This window comes from Balaenoptera borealis (genome assembly GCF_965194805.1).
Source record: "Balaenoptera borealis genome assembly, chromosome: 14".
In the NCBI taxonomy this organism is placed as follows: Eukaryota; Metazoa; Chordata; class Mammalia; order Artiodactyla; family Balaenopteridae; genus Balaenoptera; species Balaenoptera borealis.
In genome coordinates, this window is record NC_138875.1 from 85,552,927 (window position 1) to 85,574,284 (window position 21,358).

Below are 21,358 nucleotides of genomic sequence, written 5' to 3' on the forward strand. Positions count from 1 at the left end.
AGCTACTACCAGCAGCAGTGCGTTGTTCCCATGCGGGAATGCAGGTCTGTACTGTCAGACCTTCCTGTTTGCCAGGGAAGCAGGGAATCCGGATTATTGGGTCAGGTTTCCTGATTCTTAAATGTTGGTGACTAACTCAAATAGTTTATATATAATTAATTAATTAATTAGTTAATTAATCTATATTATTATTATTATTTTATTGGGTCAAACCTCTGGACCAAGTAGGGTGCTCTATCTCAGATCCTGGTTAGAAAACCCTGGGGGACTTCCTTGGCGGTCCAGTGGTTAAGACTTCACCTTCCAATGCAGGGGGCGCGGGTTCGATCCCTGGCCGGAGAGCTAAGATCCCACATGGCTCGTGGCAAAAAAACCAAAACATAAGACAGAAGCAATATTGTAACAAATTCAATAAAGACTTTAAAAATGGTCCACATCAAAAAAAAAAAATCTTTAAAGAAGAAAAAAAGAAAACCCTGGGAAAAGACGTTCAACATGAACAAGGAGGTTACACCAAGTTCCATAATTGGATGCCTTACAGGGCTCACTTTTCTCTGGTTGCCGCAGGTATATTTTATTTGATGGTGATGTGGACGCTCTGTGGGTGGAGAACATGAATTCTGTGATGGACGACAACAAGCTGCTGACGTTGGCCAATGGTGAGCGTATTCGGCTTCAAGCACACTGTGCCCTGCTCTTCGAGGCAAGTAGTAATGAAAAATGATTTCAAATATGTCTTTCTTTTAATTAAAATTTAAAATGTTTATTTTTTAACTTTTAATTTTTTATTTACATTTTTAATTTTTTAAATTTATTTTTGGCTGCTTCGGGTCTTCATTGCCGCACGTGGGCTTTCTCTAGTTGCAGTGAGTGGGGGCTACTCTTTGTTGCGGTGCGCGGGCTTCTCATTGTGGTGGCTTCTCTTGTTGCGGAGCAGGGGCTCTAGGTGTGCGGGCTTCAGTAGTTGTGGCATGCGGGCTCAGTAGTTGTGGCGCACGGGCTTAGTTGCTCTGCTGCATGTGAGATCTTCCTGGACCAGGGATCGAACCCATGTCCCCTACATTGGCAGGCGGATTCTTAACCACTGTACCACCAGGGAAGTCCCTAAAATGTTTATGTTTTAAAAAATTTATTTTACTGAGGTACAGTTGATTTACAATGTTGTGTTGATTTCTGCTGTACAGCAGAGTGATTCAGTTATACATTTATATACATTCTTTTTCATATTCTTTTCCATTATGGTTTATCACAGGATACTGAATATAGTTCCCTGTGCTATACAGTGGGACCTTGTTGTTTATCCATCCTATATATAATAGTTTGCATCTGCTAATCCCAAACTCCCAATCCATCCCTCCCCCATCCCCCTCCCCCTTGGCAACCACAAGTCTCTTCTCTATGTCTGTGAGTGTGTTTCTGTTTCGTAAATAAGTTCACTTGTGTCATATTTTAGATTCCACATATAAGTGATATCATATGGTATTTGTCTTTCTCTTTCTGACCTACTTCACTTAGTATGATAATCTCTAGGTCCATCCATGTTGCTGCAAATGGCATTATTTCATTCTTTTTCATGGCTGAGTAGTATTCCATTGTATATATGTACCACATCTTCTTTATCCATACATCTGTCGATGGAAATTTAGGTTGTTTCCATGTCTTGGCCATTGTAAATAGTGCTGCAATGAACACTGGGGTACATGTGTCTTTTTGAATTATAGTTTTGTCCAGATATATGCCCAGGAGTGGGATTGCTGGATCATATGGTAGCTCTATTTTTAGTTTTTTTAAGGAACCTCCATACTGTTCTTCACAGTGACTGCACCAACTTACATTCCCACCAACGGTGTAGGAGGGTTCCCTTTTCTCCACACCCTCTCCTGCATTTGTTATTTGTAGACTAAAATGTTTATTAAAATAGTTATAAATATAGATGATTGAAGAAAACCCAAACAAAGCAGAAGAATTTATGATGAGTACAACTCTGTTCTCTACCTGCTGCCCTCATCCCTCCTTACTGTATCCCAGAGGTAACTACATTTCACACTTGAGTTGTTTCTTCTGATGGTTACTCTACTAGTGTCTAAAGGAACCCACTTTGCGTGCTATTTCTTCCTTTATCAAGGTTACACATTATCTGTTGACTGACTGCTATGAAAGTGAGGGTTCATCTTTTATACCATCAGCCCACCTCCCCTCCATAGAATACTATACTGCTAAGTCAGTTAAACCAGTAAACATATTTACATCATTATGAATAAGGAAATACTTACTGTAGAGCCAACTAGTATACTGTGATATACTTGCTAGCAAAGCAAGAAATCCAGGGACTGTGATACATTTACATTCTTTTAGAGCCATTTTTTTTGGCTGGAGTTTATAGTTGCCTTTTTTTTTTCTCTCTCTCTCTCACTATTTGCCTTTATCTTATCTTCATTTTTCAAACTTTCTGTCATATCCTCTGAACCTGTTTCACAGCTGTGGTCCTGAGACTTGCTTTCACTCTAGCTTAATGCTAATGCCATTCTTAACTTGGCCTGCAAAATTTGTCAGTGTATGAGTATTTGTGCATATCATTATTTTATTGACTGACTGAACTGTGTCTTTTTTTCAGATAAAGAGAGACTGGTGTGTTAATATTGCTGTTAGATGCATACTTATTAAGTTTCATATTCCCTGATCTCAATTATGTTATAAAAAATAAAGAAAAAAGACTGAAAGGAAAACACTCCAAAACAGTGTTTGTTTCTTGGTGGTGGGATTTTGGATAACTTATTTTCTTCTTTATACTTTTTAATTTTGGTCAGATATTCTACAGCATGTTAATTTTCATATTAATTTTATGGTAAAAGAAACTTAAAAAGTGCTACATCAGAGAAGCATAATCTTCCCATGATAAACCTAAGTGTTCAATTAGAAACCTCATAAAAGCTGTGTTAACTGGGGTATGACTTGGGTTTTATGCATTTGTAAAAACTCTGTACAAGCAATGGCTTTAAAACATGTATTCCAGTTGTCTATAGCTGCAGAAAATACTGATTTTGTTTATTTCTCCAGGTTGGAGATTTACAGTATGCCTCCCCTGCGACTGTGTCTCGATGTGGAATGGTTTATGTGGATCCTAAAAACTTGAAATATCAACCATACTGGAAAAAATGGGTTAATCAAATACAAAACAAGGTGAAAGTTATTCCCAAAATGAACTTACCAGTTACTAGTATTGGTGGCTAGTTGGATAAACATAACTCAGAGGGATGTTTGTTGTTGAAGGCCATGACCTTGAACTTGACCTGCCCAGGATCTTGAGCACTTAATGTTATCAATAAGTTGGATAAAAACATGGAAGACACCCTTATTAGATTTCCAGATAATTCGCAGCAGGTGGGATAGGTAGTTATTTTGATAGTCTAGACCAGGGGGCGACAAATTTTTTCTGTGAAAGAGTAGAGAGTAAATAGTTTAGGCTTTGTGGGCCATATGGTTTCTTCTGCAACTACTCAACCCCGCCACTGTGGTATGAAAGCAGCCACAGTACATGAATGGGCATAGCAATGTACGACTAAAACTTTATTTACAAAAAGAGGTGGCAGGCCAGATTTGGCTTATGCGTTGTAGTTGGCAACCCCTTATCCAGCCAAGCCCAGGAGTTGGGAGACTTGTCTCTATTAGGTGCCCAGCTCCTCCTGCTTTGCTCAGTTGGATGAATACAGTGTGTGAAGGACCTAGTTTGTCATGGAATTGAGATCTGATGGTTTCAGTTGACCTCAAACCCTGTGACGTATCACATGGCTGCTCAAAAATGTGTATTGTCTTAATGGTAGGCTTCACTGAAAGCTGCAGAGATAGATGTGACAGTCATGTGAACGTTGTGGCTTGACCACACCTGGGACACCATGACCACACAGGATGCATCTCTAGAAGGACCACTAGGCTGATGGTGAATTGGAAACCAGGACATAATTACCCCAAAGAAGACCAAGGGAAACATGATGGGACCATTTGAGGCACACTGTCAAATGGGGGATGACCACCCATGCAATCCCTGGTGGTCATCAATGCCTTGGTAGGGAGAAGGACCTTCCACTGCTTTGCACTCTTTGCTCAATGACTGTGGCCATATCATTTGAACTCTAAGATAATCAGTGCTTTTTCTATCAAATGGGACCTTTTATGGCACCTCCCTCCCAGGTCAGTGAAAGCAAAGGCTTCATGATGAAATGGAAGAGCATTATAAAGGACAAATTTCTCTACAAATATATGAGTTATCAGAGTTTACTCACCTGCCAAATTTCTCATTCATCAGAAAATATTTCTCACCCCCTCTTTTTTTAAAAAACATTTATTTATTTATTTGGCTGCGCCAGGCGGGTCTTAGTTGTGGCATGCGGGATCTTTAGTTTAGGCATGCGAACTCTTAGTTGTGGCATGTGGGATCTAGTTCCCTGACCAGGGATCGAACCCGGGCCCCCTGCATTGGGAGCGTGGAGTCTTAGCCACTGGACCACCAGGGAGGTTCCCTCTCACCCCCTCTTTTTACAAGTAAAGCTTCCCACGAACTTCCATTTAAATAAAGGAACCCTTGAAAATGCTTTGAAATTCTGCTCTTTTATAGGTGGATCAAGGTGATTTACAGAGTCTGTTTGAGAAATATGTACCCTATCTCATTGATGTGATAGTGGAAGGAATAGTGGATGGAAGACAAGGAGAGAAGCTGAAGACAATAGTTCCACAGACAAACCTAAATATGGTAAGTAAGGATCTTTGTTGGCAAAAAAGAAATTCTTCCCTAAAGATGGACCCCCCCCCCCAGTGGGCTTTCAAGGGGAGCAAAGATGCCAGATGGGTAAGTTCTAACATTGCCAGCTACTGACAAGGAAGACACAATACTTCCTTTTGTGGCCCTGTGCAAGACAAGATACTGGGCTCCATCTCTTGAAACCAATATGGCGGGTCATACAGTTCCCACCGCTTTGGGATCTGGGATCCCGGGATTTATGACCAGAACTGACCCTGGTGGGGGTGTGTGGAATATATGGACTGACCCAGGTGTTTTCCTGTGAACCAGGTAACCCAGTTAACCAAGATGCTGGATTCGTTACTAGAGGGAGAAATCGAGGACCCCGATCTTCTGGAGTGCTACTTCTTAGAGGCTCTGTACTGCTCTCTGGGCGCTTCCCTGCTCGAGGATGGAAGAGCTAAATTTGATGAATGTATTAAACGCATCGCTTCTTTGCCTACTGCTGATACGGAAGGGGTTTGGGCCAACCCTGGGGAACTGCCAGGTAGGAACCAAAGGTAGCTTGTTTTCCTACTCAGAATGTTTTTGGTTAGGTTTTTAAGAGGATGTGACCTTGCTTTTCCATATGTATGCCCGTATGGGTTTTCCAGATTGTTTGCTTCTGTAGAGAAATGTGCAACGGTCAGAGCACCCAGTGGTACCCTCAGGAGACGTTCAAATGCGTGAACTGCTATAGCAGAGCCCAGCTCCCTTGGATGGCCTTTTTTGCTGAGTCTAACCTTTTCCCCCCTAGCTTAGGCGCTTGCTTCCTTCACTCTGTTTAAGCTCTTTAAAATTTTCACATTGTGCTTGCCTTTGAATTTCTTCTCCTTTGGGCTTCTCTCTTTTTTTCTCTCTCTCTCTAAAGTTCCACAGCTTAATTCATCTGCTCTATTCCTGAGTATTTGCACAGTAGACAATCATGTGTGGATTTGCGGATCATTCATAGGAGATCATTATATTAAGGTTTAACTGTTTGCATGAAAAATGTGCATCCTCAAAGAACCATATATGATGAAAATGTGGCATTCTCCAAGAACTATAGCTAACACTAGGATCCTTCTTTGTCTGTCTCTTAATGACATTTGAATATGGCTTGGCAGGGAGACCTCAGTTGTATTCTATAATCATTACCTGGGCTGTTCTTTTTAAAGCTCGAAGTAAAATGATCGTAGGTCTTTCTAGTGGAGAGTCATTGAGCAAATAAAAGATGTTGTAAAAGTCTTTGGTCTTTGTTCAGACACCAAGGGAGGAAAGGGGGGGATGGGATGAATTGGGAGATTGGGACTGACATATATACATTAATATGTATAAAATAGGTAACTAATGAGAACCTGCTGTGTAGCACAGGGAACTCTACTTCACTTCGCTGTACAGTAGAAACTAACACAACATTGGAAAACAACTATACCCCAATAAAAAAAGTCTATGGTCTTTTGGGGAGTAGTTTGCTCGTACTTTCTTGGGGCCCTGAGTCTCCTTTGGCGGCAGGCTGCGGGGGGTGCTTCCCAGCTACGCCTACCACGCCGGCTACGTGCTGCTGCCATCAGAGACGATGCTGGTCCCGGTCTGGTCTTTCTCCCTAGTTTGCTGTCATCTTGGGGACTTGAATGGCCGTGTAGACAACCCCGTTCCAGATGCCTTCTGCACTCAGCTCCAGGATCCGTGTCCCTTGACCTCATCCTAGCTCATAACACCTGGCACTGTTCTGTCTGCTTCATAAATGCATACCTCCCACTCCCTGCTTCACAGTCGGCTTCTGTGATTCCTGCCACACGTGATCCCAGTTGGCCTCGTGGGGACTGTCCCCCGCCCCCCGCCATTCTTGCTACCACCTTCTGAACCTTCTGAATCCTTTTCTGCCGCCCTATCGCTTCAACCCCTCTTGCCTAATTGCCCTTCTGTCGAATCTCTCTGAGAAAACCCAAGCCTGCTTTCTCTGCCTCTCCAGGGGCTGAGGGATACTGAGACAATCACACAACCACAAAGCCTGGCACCTCCATAAATTCAGTCTTGAACTTGAACTCCCTCTCCTGTCCCCACAGGGGCAGTTCCTCTCCCTTTTTCTCCAAATCTCCACATGGCCCTCTTCCCTCTCTCTTCAGGTGACCTTCCTTCTTCCTTCAACAGGAAAAATGGACACCGTCAGATAGGAATTTTTCCAGCCCCCATCTTCTCCTGTCTCCTTTCTCAGGGGAGAGGAGACCAGCTCCCAGCTGGACCCACCCTGTGCTTTGAGGTCTACCCCCACCCTCCTCATCAGGCTCCTGGCTTCACTGGTTTTCTCCTCTTTCTCCTGTATTTTCCATCTGTCCCTCTCTACCAATCCCATCCCACCGGCTCTTAGACATCTCTACCCAAACTGCTCCTCGCAAACTGCACATGCACTGCCTTCTCGTTGCCGGATCTGGTGACCCCTTCTGGTCTTTGCTTCCCCGACCTTGTCCCAGCATCGGACATGGTACCACTTTCTGCCTTCTTGAAACATTCTTCCTCCATCCTGCTCCATCCTGGCCATGCCTTCAAAGTCTCCTTTGTTGAGTCCCCTTCCTCTGCCCCTCCCTCACATCAGGATTTGGTCCTAGGCCCTCTTTTCACTCTTCATGAGACTTTTCACCATGTCCACAGCTCTGACTTCCAATCCCCTCCCTTCTGAGCCTTTTCCTGGGTTCCCTAGCCCAGTTATATTTAAATCTATCTATCTATCTATCTTTATCCATCCATCCATTTTTATCTATCTCTATCTACCCATATCTCTATCTACCCATCCATCCATCCATCCATCCATCCATCCGTCTATCCATCCATCCTTATCTATCTATTCAATTAAGTTTCTGTCCAGGGAGCAAATAGCATTAGTTCATTTCAAGCATGTGCCAAAGCTGATTCTGTATTTCCATGTCCACGATCGAAGTGAAACAGACCACTGTTTGTTACAGGTCACCTTCCAACCTTGTTTGACTTTCATTTTGATCCCACACAGAAGAAATGGATACCATGGAATAAATTAGTTCCAGAGTATGTTCATTCCCGTGAGAGGAAATTTATTGACATCCTGGGTAAGTGAGAACCAAACCCTCGGTTTAAGCGTGTATGGTTCTCATTCTGTGAGGAAGGGAAAAAGATCCTGAGGTCCCTGTGGTACTCTGAGTCCCACCCGGAGTGCTGGTTGGGAGAAACTGAGGAACGTGAGCCATGGGCTTTTCCAAGAGGGCGGCACTTTGGATTCCTTTTATGTGCTGCTGGCTGTGGGCATCTTCAGATGTCTGTGCCTCTCAACTCTTTCCCTGGGCAGGCGGATCCTGACAGGTCGGGGCAAGAGGTAGGGTGCTGGTCTGCTTCCCGTCGCTTTGCACAGGCTCCCTTCTGCCCCACAGAGCTGGCTGGGCGTGGGGAGGGACGAAGGAAGGAGTGAAAGAGGAATGAACAAGGCAGTGTTTTGTAAGAGATGCTGCCTTGAGAAGTTGCGTACCGTGGGCGTTGTGTATTGAGTCGTATTTTACGTGCACACCTCTGGCTATTTGGATAACATAGAGGCTGAAGCATTTCACAAAACGAATATCTGATTTTGGTTTGTATAGAGTTCTTTTAGAGTGAGGTGTACATATTTTCTCAGGAACCAATCAGGATTAAAAATTGCCAATGCAGGAGTAAGCCAGACCTGAGTTTGAGGCTTTATGCTCTCTTCAGAGGAAGTTGTGGGTCAGGAAACCAAATCCTGATAAGTGATAAGTGAGTGACATATGCAGCGGAGAAGCTGAGTTTTTAATATCCTGAGTATAAATCAGAATTGGATATTAAAACAGTTTGGGTGTTCTACACCTGGATATGGTGATGATGACACAGCTGTAGAAATGCATGAAACTCATCAAATTATACACTTAAAATTGGAGTGAATTTTATGGTATGTGGGTAATACCTCCATAAAGCTATTAAAAATAATGGTTGGGGTGCTGAGGTTCTCCTAAGATGATTTCACCCTTATATACATTTTCAAGGTCACCTCTTGGGTTTTTGCTGATGCTTTTTATGGGATTTATGGGATCCTGTGAAACTCCAGGTTGCCCAATGCACACCTTGTTGGCATTTCTGTGATGCTCCTGTTCTTTATATATTCTTTAGTTCATACGGTGGATACAACCCGTACTACCTGGACGCTGGAACAAATGGTTAAGATTAGGCAACCTGTTCTTTTGGTTGGTGAATCTGGCACCTCCAAGACAGCCACTACCCAGAACTTTCTTAAAAACCTGAACGAAGAGACTAATGTAAGTCATTATTTGTATCTGTTATCTATTACCATGTAACAAATTACCCCAACACAAAACAGCTCATACAACAAACACTATGTCAGTTTCTGCAGGTCAGGAATCTGGGAGTGGGTTAGCTGGGTGGTTCTAGCCCAGGCTCTCTCATGAGATTGCAAGGTTGACCAGGGCTGTGGTCATCTGAAGGCTTGACAGTGGCTGGAGGACCCTCTTCCGAAATGGTCGGCCTCAGTTCCCCACCACGTGGGCCTCTCCAAGGGCTGCTGGTGTCCTCTTGACATGGTAGCTGGCTCCCCCCAGAATGAATGTACAGCATAGCAAAGCAGATGCTGCAATGCTTCCTATGACCCAGGAAACCACACACCATCGCTTCTGCCACATTCTGTGGGTCACACAGAAACCACCGTGGCCCACCCTGATACAGCGTGGGAGGGGGCTACACGGTGTGGGTGCCTGGAGGTGAGGGTGCTTGGGAGTCGTCTGGAGGCTGGCACTCACATTCCTCATCACCATTTTGTGGTTTCTCCCCTCCTTCCTCCAGCCACGTGTCAAATGTGGGAGGGTCTGGGTGCCCCAGGGCAAACAGCAGTGAACAAGGCTGTTAAGGCCCGATCTTGTTAGGAGGGGAGACAAACGCGAAAATGAGTACATGAAACCTGATCGTGCAGAATGTGCCGGGTGCACCGAGATGTTATGAAGGAGCGTGGCATTTCTCCTTTCCGTGTACTCACAGTGCTCCTGCATGGCCCACCTGCTCACCATTGCAACTCTCTTGGCTTTAAACAAGTTCTACTTTATGTTTAATAACCATGTAAAGACTCTTATCTCCTCCAAGAAGCTACCTGTGATTTTCAGGATCTCCAGCTGTCATATATTTGTCCCCAGTCCGCACACTGACTCAGTTCCTTGTTAATGTTGCCCGTCATTTAAGCTCCCAATTCCTGTTCTGGCCTTCTGGAACCTCAGAGGGGAGGCAGTTCCCCACGGCTTTCCTCTGACTCTCCCTTAGGCTGGTGCCTGCAGTAGCAAAGAGGCTCCGGGAAGCCACGTGGCCCTCTGGGCCGGGGAGTGGTCAGCCCGGCTTTGCGATGGGCACGTAAGGGATGTGGGCGGGGCTGGGATGCACTGCCCACGAATGGATGGTCAAGGTCACTCACATACCGGCACGTGCAAGCATGATTTATTTAGCTCTGAGGATGCCATTGTGGAGGGCACACGAAGGATGTTTACAGCCAGAAGGACCTACCAGTTAATGGAGCAAAGGGAACCCGCGTTCAGAAGCCCCCCCACCCCCACCGTGACCCTCCCCACCGGGACTCAGCAGCCGGTGCTTATCGGCCCAACAAGACAAATCTGGATACGTTCATGACAAAGAGAAGCGCACTCACCTTCAGATGTTCAGCTCAGGTGCACCTGCACTTGTGGACACCTTGTAGAAGGGTGTTATCTAAGGCAGCGGTTCTGAAAGTGCGGTCCCTGGACCCGCAGCATAAGCATCACCTGAAAACTTGCTTAAACCCCTGGGACCTACTGAATCGGAAACTCTGAGGATGGGGCCCCATCAGGCTGCCCTCCAGGTGGTTCTGATGCATAATTAAGTGTCGGAGCCACTGATCAGTGAACTCTCACCCATCGCTCTAAGAAGGGGCAGGGGAGAAGCCCCAAGTACGAGTGTGTGAGGATGTGCGCCCCGCACAGGGATCGGGGGACCTCCCTCACCTTTCTCTCCGTGGTTACTTCCAAGGACTAACCAGTGATTGTTCATGCTGTCTTTGACTTATTTATTAAGATGTAGCAGGCATGATAGTAACTTATGTTTGAATATTGCTTTGCAATTTGGAAAACAGCTTGGTGTATTTCATCTTACACAATAAAGTCACTCTATGAAGTAGTCCAAGAAGATGTCGTTAAAATCATCTTTCAGATGAGAAAAACGAGGCTCTGAAAGGTTAAGTGACGGCTCTGAGGTCACCTGGTTAGAACTGTGCGGAGCCAAGCCCACCAGCCAGTCCGCATTGTCACACCTGGCAACCAGTTATTGCTTCATACCACCTGCCAAAAGGAAAGAGGAATTCTTGCTTTAGCGCTAAAAAATAGAATGAAGTTCAGACTCACGTTGGGTTATAAAAAAGTTAGTTCAGATACCAACGAATTTGCAGAATAGATGCTAGCTTACGATCAAACATTCCCTGCAGGCACCGTGAAAAAAAAGACCACCTTTTGGAATAATCTCTTTCTGTTTCAGATTGTGTTAATGGTCAGTTTCTCCTCCCGCACCACGTCCATGGATATCCAAAGAAATTTAGAAGCCAACGTGGAAAAACGAACCAAAGACACGTACGGCCCACCCATGGGGAAACGCCTCCTGGTGTTCATGGATGACATGAACATGCCAAAGGTTGGCGGGGTTAACGGCGGGGGCGGGGCAGTGTGCTGTGTTTGTGGCCGTGTGTGTGCGCGGAGTGGGTGAGTGTGAGAACGCCTGTCTTTATTCTGCACAATGTCTGCAGGGCCCAGGTTACGAGGAGCCAGCTGAAGGGACAATGTGACAGGAAGTGTCTTCTTAACCAGAGAGACCCTTTCCTTAGATTGTATTCCGTAGTTTCTCAAAGGAAGGAAGTAGGTAGCAAGGCAGCCTCTGAACTACATGCAGCATATGTTTGAGCGAGAGATTTCCAAATGAGCTGTACTTCAGGTAGGAATGCTGCTCTCAGCCCCATTTACATGGGAAGCATGAGGGCAGGCACTTCCTCAGGATTCCTCTGGATTTACCAAGGAAAGGGAACTTTCGCCTGCACAATGGGTGTGTTTCTGGGGCCAGAGCCTGAGAGGTGCAAAGTTTTCTTAGCACTGGGATTTAGATTTATATCTTTTCTGCAGAACCATTTTTTCGCTGAAAAATCTGTCTTCCAGATGGACTGTTTGCAAAGCCAGGATCCATCCATGCATCCATCCACACATCCATCCATCCATCCATCCATCCGCACATCCATCCATCCATCCATCCATCCATCCATCTGCACATCCATCCATCCATCCATCCATCCATCCATCCATCCATCCATCCACACATCCATCCATCCATCCATCCATCCACACATCCATCCATCCATCCATCCATCCATCCATCCATCCATGCATCCATCCGCACATCTATCCATCCATCCATCCATCCATCCATCCATCCATCCATCCATCCACACATCTATCCATCCATCCATCCATCCACACATCCATCCATCCATCCATCCATCCATCCATCCATCCATCCATCCATCCATCCACACATCTATCCATCCATCCATCCATCCATCCATCCATCCATCCATCCATCCACACATCTATCCATCCATCCATCCATCCACACATCCATCCATCCATCCATCCATCCATCCATCCATCCATGCATCCATCCGCACATCTATCCATCCATCCATCCATCCACACATCCATCCATCCATCCATCCATCCATCCATCCATCCATGCATCCATCCGCACATCTATCCATCCATCCATCCATCCACACATCCATCCATCCATCCATCCATCCATCCATCCATCCATCCATCCATCCATCCACACATCTATCCATCCATCCATCCATCCACACATCCATCCATCCATCCATCCATCCATCCATCCATCCATCCATCCATCCATCCACACATCTATCCATCCATCCATCCATCCATCCATCCATCCATCCATCCATCCATCCACACATCTATCCATCCATCCATCCATCCACACATCCATCCATCCATCCATCCATCCATCCATCCATCCATCCATCCATCCATCCATCCACACATCTATCCATCCATCCATCCATCCATCCATCCATCCATCCATCCATCCACACATCTATCCATCCATCCATCCATCCACACATCCATCCATCCATCCATCCATCCATCCATCCATCCATCCATCCATCCATCCACACATCTATCCATCCATCCATCCATCCATCCATCCATCCATCCACACATCTATCCATCCATCCATCCATCCACACATCCATCCATCCATCCATCCATCCATCCATCCATCCATCCATCCATCCACACATCTATCCATCCATCCATCCATCCACACATCCATCCATCCATCCATCCATCCATCCATCCATCCATCCATCCATCCATCCACACATCTATCCATCCATCCATCCACACATCCATCCATCCACGCATCTGTGCATCCATGCATGCACCCATCCATCTATGCATCTATCTATCTTTGCATCCAGACAGCCACCCACACACTTGTTTTTCCAGCCAGCCATCCAACTGATATATTTATTGAGCACCTCCTATGGGACTGGTGCTGTGAAGTGACGAGCAAAACGTATATAGTTCCTGCCCTCAGGGACCTTACAGTCTAGACAGGGACACAGATTTTTTAAAAAATTACAAATGAATATATAGAACTGCAAACTTTGAGAAGCCCAATGAAACTCAAACCAGAGTGCTCCGAGAGAGTGAGAGGAGAGATGAGATTTAGTTTAGATGGTCAGCAAAGGCGTTGCTGAGTTCCGCTTTATGATACCACTGTTCTTCCTTTTCTGTAAAAAAAAAATCAAGGTGGACGAATATGGCACACAGCAGCCGATTGCCCTGCTGAAACTGCTGTTGGAAAAAGGCTACCTGTACGACCGGGGGAAGGAGCTGAACTGTAAAAGCATCCGAGACTTTGGCTTTATTGCTGCGATGGGGAAAGCGGGGGGAGGCCGCAACGAAGTTGACCCGAGATTTATTTCGCTATTCAGTGTCTTCAACATTCCGTTTCCTTCAGAGGAGTCTTTGCACTTAATTTATTCCTCCATCCTCAAAGGCCATACCTCGGTAATTTGATTTTAATTAGAAGTCTAAACCGGAGGGCCATGTGTTGGGTAGAAACGTGGTAGCAATGTGTGCATCTGGCACAGCAAACACAATGCCTGCAGCCCACGGTGCTTCTAGGAGACTGTGAACATGTTTTCATTTCTTTCAAAACCAGAAGAAAGGAATCAATATAATTCAGCCTGGATTATATTCATCTTTATACCACGGCAGTCATAATATGTATGTAAGATAATATATTTAATTATAGTTAAATAAAATAATGTATAAATATAGTTTTATTTCTATAAATAACATGTAATATATATAATAATATAAAGAATATAATATATATAATAAGATATATATAAATAATGTATTTTTATGGAGGAAGGGACCCATGAAGGCATAAGTGCCTGGCGCCCATGGAAGTTGTGATGTGGCCCTGAGTTACATAGGCCACCTTGAGTGACAGCAGTGAACCAACTAGAGGACTTGGGCTCTGGAGTCCGTCCCCATTCTGCTCCTTGGGCAAGTCCCTTGAGAGCTCGTATTTCCCATCCTCCTCTGGAACAGGGAGATAATTCTGGTACCCACCTCACTTAGGTTTTGGGAGAATGAAAGGAGAAAATGCATGTAAAGTGTGTGGCACAGTGCCCAGCACATGTCCGATACTCACTAGATACTAGTTATTCCTGTTATCGTTGTGATTTACGTGACCCCCATGAATGGAACCCGTTCATTTAAATAACGACCTTCTGATCCCGGCATTTGCCTTCTAAAGCAGGCTTGCACACTTAAAGTCTTGAAGGGCCAGTCGGGAAATGTAAAGGTGTGGGATCAGTGGTCACCCGGCGTGTTCATGCCCTGCGTTAAGCCATTCGCTTCCAAAACAGTGAGGTCTGTGCTAGTCAAATCAACCTCAAACTGAGGGCTGGTTTGGGGCTTTGGTTTCATATCACGTTGACTTGTCAGTTAATGTGAAAATCTAGGGAAACAAAAGCAGATCAGATGATTAGTTTATCTGGTTCTTTAATTGTTTTCTTACCTCCTCTCAAAAAATTATGGTAAAATTCATGCAACATAAGATTAGCTATTAAAACTATTTTAAAGTATACAGTTCAGTGGCATTTAGTACATTCACAATGTTGTACAACTATCACCACTGTCTAGTTCCAGAATATTTTTATCACCCCACAAGCAGTTATTCCATCCTATCCTTCAGCCCCTGGCAACCACTGATCTGCGTTCTGTCTCTATGGATTTTCCTATTCTGGAAATTTCCCATTAATGGAATCATACAATATGTGGTCTTCTGTGTTTGGTTTCTTTCATGTTTTCAAGGTTCATCCATCAGTGTAGCAGGTGTCAGTGCTTCATTCTTTTTTATGGCCCAATCATATTCCATGGTATGGATGGACCACATTTTGCTTATCCATTCATTCACTGATAGAAACTTGTTGGGGGGGGGTGTCTTTTCATTCTGTAGGTGTTTCATGAGAGCATTGTGGCTGTAAGTGACAAGCTGACATCCTGCACGTTGGCACTTTACAAAAACATTGTTCAGGATCTACTGCCCACCCCATCCAAGTTCCACTACATCTTTAACCTTCGAGATCTCTCGCGGATTTTTAACGGTCTTGTCCTCACTAACCCAGAACGGTGAGTTTGTTTTCTCTCACTAAAATGTGTCCCATCAGTACGATGGGTTTTCTTATTCTTTTAAGACAGGGGAGCTATCAAGGAATGTGGTGTGAATCCATGTATCAATTAATTACCCAGTGTCTTTTCGTTTACGTCAAACGAAGAACAGAGTCAAATGCTTGCTTAAGACCTGATGCCTCTTGAGCCCTTGAGTTGAAGGCAGGTGGAGCCAAGAGAGGCAGATGTGTGGCCGTGTGCACAGGTGTGTGCAACCCCGTGGTAGGACTGCTGTGACAACCATTTGTTCTCAGTTCTAAAGGTGAAATTTGCCCGCGTGGAGCCTTTCCTTCATACAACTGAATTGTTGCCAGTTGCCAACTGGTTCTATTATCAATATATGTGTCTTTGGGAGAAGTTAAGCACGGAGGACAGAAGGGATTTTAGTCTGGGTCTAGAAGTTGACTCGAAAGCTAGACGTATTTGTGTATTTACATTAATGTAAACTTTCATCTATGTAGATTTGCAGGGATGCTCCAATTTCGTGGATTCGTGTTATGAATCCACAAAATACTGAAAAACGAATTAGGAACTTTCCCTGTACCCACACTGCCTCTTGGGTGCCCTTGAAGGTTTCAGAATGGCAGTTCCGGAGAGAGCAGCTCTAGGTATTTAGGGTGGAGTGAGAGCTCTTTGCCAGAAACCAGAAAAAGACCCAGAACTGGGGTCAGATGGAGTTGGTTTCTTAGAAAAAGGAGCTGCCAGTGGCTCTGCTACTGATTTTAAATTCATAAATTCCAGCAAGTAGGAGTCCTGTCAGGTTCTCAGGTCATTTACGTCACTTATAGACAATGTTCTTTTTCTTCCCTGCAGTAGGATAAGTTATGAATGACAACCTTATGGTCTTTACACTTAAATTGTTAGCTTGCATTAAATTTCAATTAATGTGAAACCAGGGGGGAAAAAAGCCTATGGGAGTGTTGTCCTTTTCTGCACCCTGTGTACCCATCTGAAAATAGTAGCATTCAGCCTGCTCTTCTCTAGATAACTTTGTGGCTGGTTTTGCCCCTTCCATCCTGTAGGTTCCAGACGGTGACCCAGATGGTGAGAGTCTGGAGGAACGAGTGTCTGAGAGTCTTCCACGACCGGTTAATCAATGAAACAGACAAGCAACTGGTCAGTACATTGAATAGGTACCAGCAAATGCAAAATAAAACCTCTAACCACAAAATTCTTCTCTGGATGAAAAGAAAAAGTACAAAACAAAAAAAAACCCAATGTGTTTTTTTTCAATGTATTTTTTGTATGGGACACTGCAGGAAAATAGAGACTAATAATGAAAGTCAACAGGTAAAGGAGGGTGGATTATTAAGTACCTTGCAGCCAATGGGGAGAAAAATCGAATGCAAATTACTTCAGATAATCCTAGCATACACTCTTTTTCTGACAAGTCTTAGCACGTCTATGGTGTTGAGTTTGGCTTCCTGAAGTGGTCTTGTATTGTCAGGTCGAAGAGCACATAGGCAGCTTGGTCACGGTACATTTTAACGATGACGTGGAAGTGGTGATGAGGGACCCCATCCTGTTTGGAGACTTCCGGATGGCTCTGCACGAAGAGGAAACGCGCATTTATGAAGACATTCAGGACTATGAGGCAGCCAAGGCTTTGTTCCAGGTGCGGACAGGGCTCACCTCTCCCGGGAGCGCGTTGCATGGGTGCCCAGGAGGTGGAGCAGGAAGAACACCCGTGCCTCTGTCTCTAGGTTCAGAATGTGGGCTTGTGTCTGATCCCGTGGTGTCCATGTCCAGTGGTGCACGGGAATGGTCTGATGAATTTGTTCAACACACAGACCCCTGGGGCCCATCTTTGTGCGTTTCCCTTCATCAAGCCCACGAAGGGTGCCAGGGTTCCGATGCACAGCCAGCTTTGGGAACCACTCATCTGACCCCCAAACATTCATCTTCATCTTAATTCACGAGTCGAACCTTGTAACTAGCATTGGCTTGCTGCTGGCCAGTCACAGACCAGCAGATCGAAATCTTGATCGTAAAAGCTAGTCTCTTAAACCTGAATGACTGAATAATTTCAACAATTATAGACATTCAGAAAAATCTCTCCTCTGTTCTTAATCACTCTGGCACAAAAGGAGAGAGTCTGTCTCTTAAAAGCCAGTGATTCTTTTTTTTTTTTTTTTAATTAATTTATTTATTTATTCTTGGCTGTGCTGGGTCCCCACCCCTGTGCGAGGGCCCTCTCCAGCCGCGGCGAGCGGGGGCCACTCTTCATCGCGGTGCGCGGGCCTCTCACCATCGTGGCCTCTCTTGTTGCGGAGCACAGGCTCCAGAAGCGCAGGCTCAGCAGTTGTGGCTCACGGGCCCAGTTGATCCGCGGCATGTGGGATCTTCCCAGACCAGGGCTCGAACCCGTGTCCCCTGCACTAGCAGGCGGACACCCAACCACTGCGCCACCAGGGAAGCCCAGAGCCAGTGATTCTTAAAGAAAAAAATTTTTTTTTCTCAAATTCAGGAAATTCTTGAAGAGTATAACGAAAGCAACACCAAAATGAGCTTGGTTCTCTTTGACGATGCTTTGGAGCACCTGACCCGTGTGCACCGCATCGTTCGGCTGGACCGAGGCCACGCCCTGCTGGTCGGGGTCGGGGGCTCCGGGAAGCAGTCTCTGGCCAGGCTGGCTGCCTTCACAGCTGGCTATGAGGTGAGCCGAGCTCCCCTCCCACCCCCCAGGAATGGGTTTGGTATGCCAATTTCCGCAGTTAGTAGCTCCTGCAAATATTTGAGCTATCTATAACAGATCATAACACGATGTTTTCATAGAGTATAAAGTGTTTTTGTTGGGGTGGGAGGTTGATATTATTTTAACTGAATATTTGAAGCATCTAACTATTGTATTGTGTTTGGAATGAAGAATATGTCAAATCAAGTTCGAAAGTCAAATACGAGCAAATCCTGGGACCTGTGACCTGTGACCTATGCTCGTGTAGAGGAGGGGTTGCCCTAAACCTCCATGGACCCAGTGTTGAGGGTCGGCAATGTATCAGCACAACCAGCATGCACGGTTCTGGGACATTCTTAGAATCTTTAAAAAAAAAAAAAGTTTTATTGAGATACATTTCACAGACCATACAATTCATCCACTTAAGGTGTACAATTCAATAGTTTTATAAAAATATGTTCAAAAGGTTGTGAAACCATTACCACATTCAATTTTAGAACATTTTCATCATCCCAAGAAGAAATCCCAAGCCCTTTAGCTGTTGCCCTCTATCTTCCTGTCCTTCCAACCACCCCAGCCCTAAGAAACCACTAATCTACTTTCTGTCTCACTCGACTTTCCTATTCTGGATTTTCATACAAATAGAATCAGAGCATGTGGTCTTTTGTGACAGCTTCTTGCGCTTAGCATAATGTTTTCAAGCTTCATCCATGTATCAGTGCTTCATTCCGTTTTGTGGCTGAATCATGTTCCCTGTGTGGTAGACCACGTTTCGTTTATCCATTCATCTATTGACAGTCATTTGGGTTATTTCCACCTTTTGGCAACTATGAACTACGCTGCTCTAGGCATTCATGTACAAGATTCTGTGTGGACATATGTTTTCATCTCTCTTGGGTGGATACCTAGGAGCAGAGTTGCTGGGTCATAACAGCAATTCTCTGTTGACTCATTTGGGAAACTGCCAGATTGTTTTCCAAAGGGGCCTCACCATTTTATATCCCCCTAGCACTGTATGAAGGGTCCTGTTTCTCCACACCGTCCTTAGGCTCTTACAGATAGTCCTGCAGTGCCCACAGGTTAACTCGCCCGCCTGGCCCATCACCCTGGAGACGTGCACCGTGCAATGAGAATCAATTTTGAAGAGGAGTCGTCTCCACAACTCACCCTCCCACACGGTCCTTAGTTCTCTGGTATCCGATCCTGTTCATTACTAGGGTCTTGCATTATCCTCAGTGTCTCTGTTTTTGCTGAAAACTAGCCCCAGGTGCCTTGACCGCCCCCCCCCTCTGCCCCCCGGCGTGCCTGCTCTTCCTGGGCAGAACAGGGTCGTTATTCAGCCTCAGTCATTACCAGGCGCTCAGCTACCCCTGATGCCTACCCCGGATCCCTTTGATCCATCCTCTCGGAGGGGATACCTCTTGTTGGGTTTCCGTAATCCTTCTACTCGCATTAGAAGGTGTTCTTTTGCACAGACTGTCTTATTCGTCTTCTCATGTCTTCTGGAATCAGATTGAACTCAGCATCATTATCATCATCACAGAGTGATCACTGTTGTTGTGGGATCACTGGTCTCTATATACACGTAATATGTCCTCATCGCAGCTATTCGGAAAATGCAGGAACATCCAAAGAAAATAAAGATCATCTGTAATCTCACCACCTAAGGATTACCACTGTTGGTTCCTAGTAACATTTTGGTGCATATCCTTCCAGAATTTTCCTATGAGTCTACAAATATATTAACTTATTACTAGCAATGGGTTAATGTTATATGTAACTTTTTCTTAAGAGGGTCTTGTAAAATTTTATTTTCAAATTATATTTTTCAGAGTATAAAAATACTATATACCTTTTCCACTTAACATGTCAACATCCCTTGTCATTTGACATCTTTCAGAATCCAAATTTGATGAATGTGTAGTACAATATTTTAATTAAAAATTCTTCTTTAGTTGGACGTTTAGAAATATTACAATTTTGCAATATTATATAATTAACATCTATATGGAACTTTTGTAATCTGTTTTTTTCCATTTAACTCTAGATCACTGACATCTTTTAAAGTCAATAGCTATATATTTGCATTTTCCTTTGAAACACTGCACAATGTTCCCTTGTGTAGATGTGCCACACATAAGCCTCTCTGTTGGTGGACATTTAGCCTTTTCCTTGTTTTGTTATTATAAACAGTGCAGTGATGAACATTCTTGTTCTTTGCACATCGATCAGTTGTGCAAAGAACACAACTGTTGTTGTTGTTGTTTCCATGCAAACATTTTCTTTTGAAATTGGGAAATTGGAGGGTTTAAGGGTATATGTTTTTAAAAGACTTTTGATCCATGGCACCAGATTTCACATTAGAAAGGTTGGACCTGAATTCATGGTGGAGTTTGCCTCCTTGAATCAGGAGTAAAAAGGACCTAGGGAATTCCCTGGCGGTCCAGTGGTTAGGACTCAGTGCTTTCACTGCTGGGGTGTGGGTTCGATCCCTGGTCAGGGAACTAAGATCCCGCAAGCCTTGCGGTGTGGCCAAAAAAAAAAAAAAAAAAAAAAAGCCTGGAGATGGAGGACCAGAGGAGAAGCAAAGGATTTTTAATTTTATCCATAACTTTGCTAAAAATAGTTTTGAAGCAAATATGACTTTTGGGTTTTTAGCAAATGTTAAAGATGGGTGGGGGGTACAGTGTCATTCTATTATTCACTGTATTTGGTTTATTTTTAAAAATGTCTTCATTAATAACCAATCAGTCCCACAACAAAGGATTAAACTGATTTATGCTACCAGCAATGTCCTTTTCTCCCTACTCTGCCAACACCAGGTATTGTCATTCTGATATCTGCCAGGGTTACAGGTGAAAACTATTATAGTTCAAATGAGAATTTATTTCTTTAATTAATAGTGCAGTTTGAATATCTTTTTATACGTTCATTAGATATTTCTCTTTTCCCTTTCGTGAGTTGCCTCTTTATATGCTTATTGATTTGTTAGAACTCTTTATATAGAAGAGCAGTCACGGTTAATTCAATGAATCTAGCTTGCAGTATTTCACAAATATTAACCTTTGGTTGAAAGTATTTCTAAACTAACTTGGTTGATGTACCTTTAAAATT

At 44.3% G+C, this 21,358-nt stretch overlaps 1 protein-coding gene across 1 annotated transcript in view; it reads left to right on the plus strand.

The window, feature by feature from the left end:
* DNAH10 (dynein axonemal heavy chain 10) overlaps nt 1–21,358 on the plus strand; it is a 148,341-nt gene that overhangs the window by 85,947 nt on the left and 41,036 nt on the right. Inside the window, exons 41-52 of the mRNA XM_082353905.1 lie at nt 568–703; nt 3,058–3,180; nt 4,613–4,747; nt 5,066–5,282; nt 7,717–7,836; nt 8,900–9,045; nt 11,291–11,443; nt 13,633–13,893; nt 15,359–15,531; nt 16,593–16,686; nt 17,018–17,185; nt 18,038–18,226. Of these exons, the coding sequence (XP_082210031.1) occupies nt 568–703; nt 3,058–3,180; nt 4,613–4,747; nt 5,066–5,282; nt 7,717–7,836; nt 8,900–9,045; nt 11,291–11,443; nt 13,633–13,893; nt 15,359–15,531; nt 16,593–16,686; nt 17,018–17,185; nt 18,038–18,226 (1,915 nt within the window). The remainder of the gene's footprint in view (nt 1–567; nt 704–3,057; nt 3,181–4,612; nt 4,748–5,065; nt 5,283–7,716; nt 7,837–8,899; nt 9,046–11,290; nt 11,444–13,632; nt 13,894–15,358; nt 15,532–16,592; nt 16,687–17,017; nt 17,186–18,037; nt 18,227–21,358) is intronic.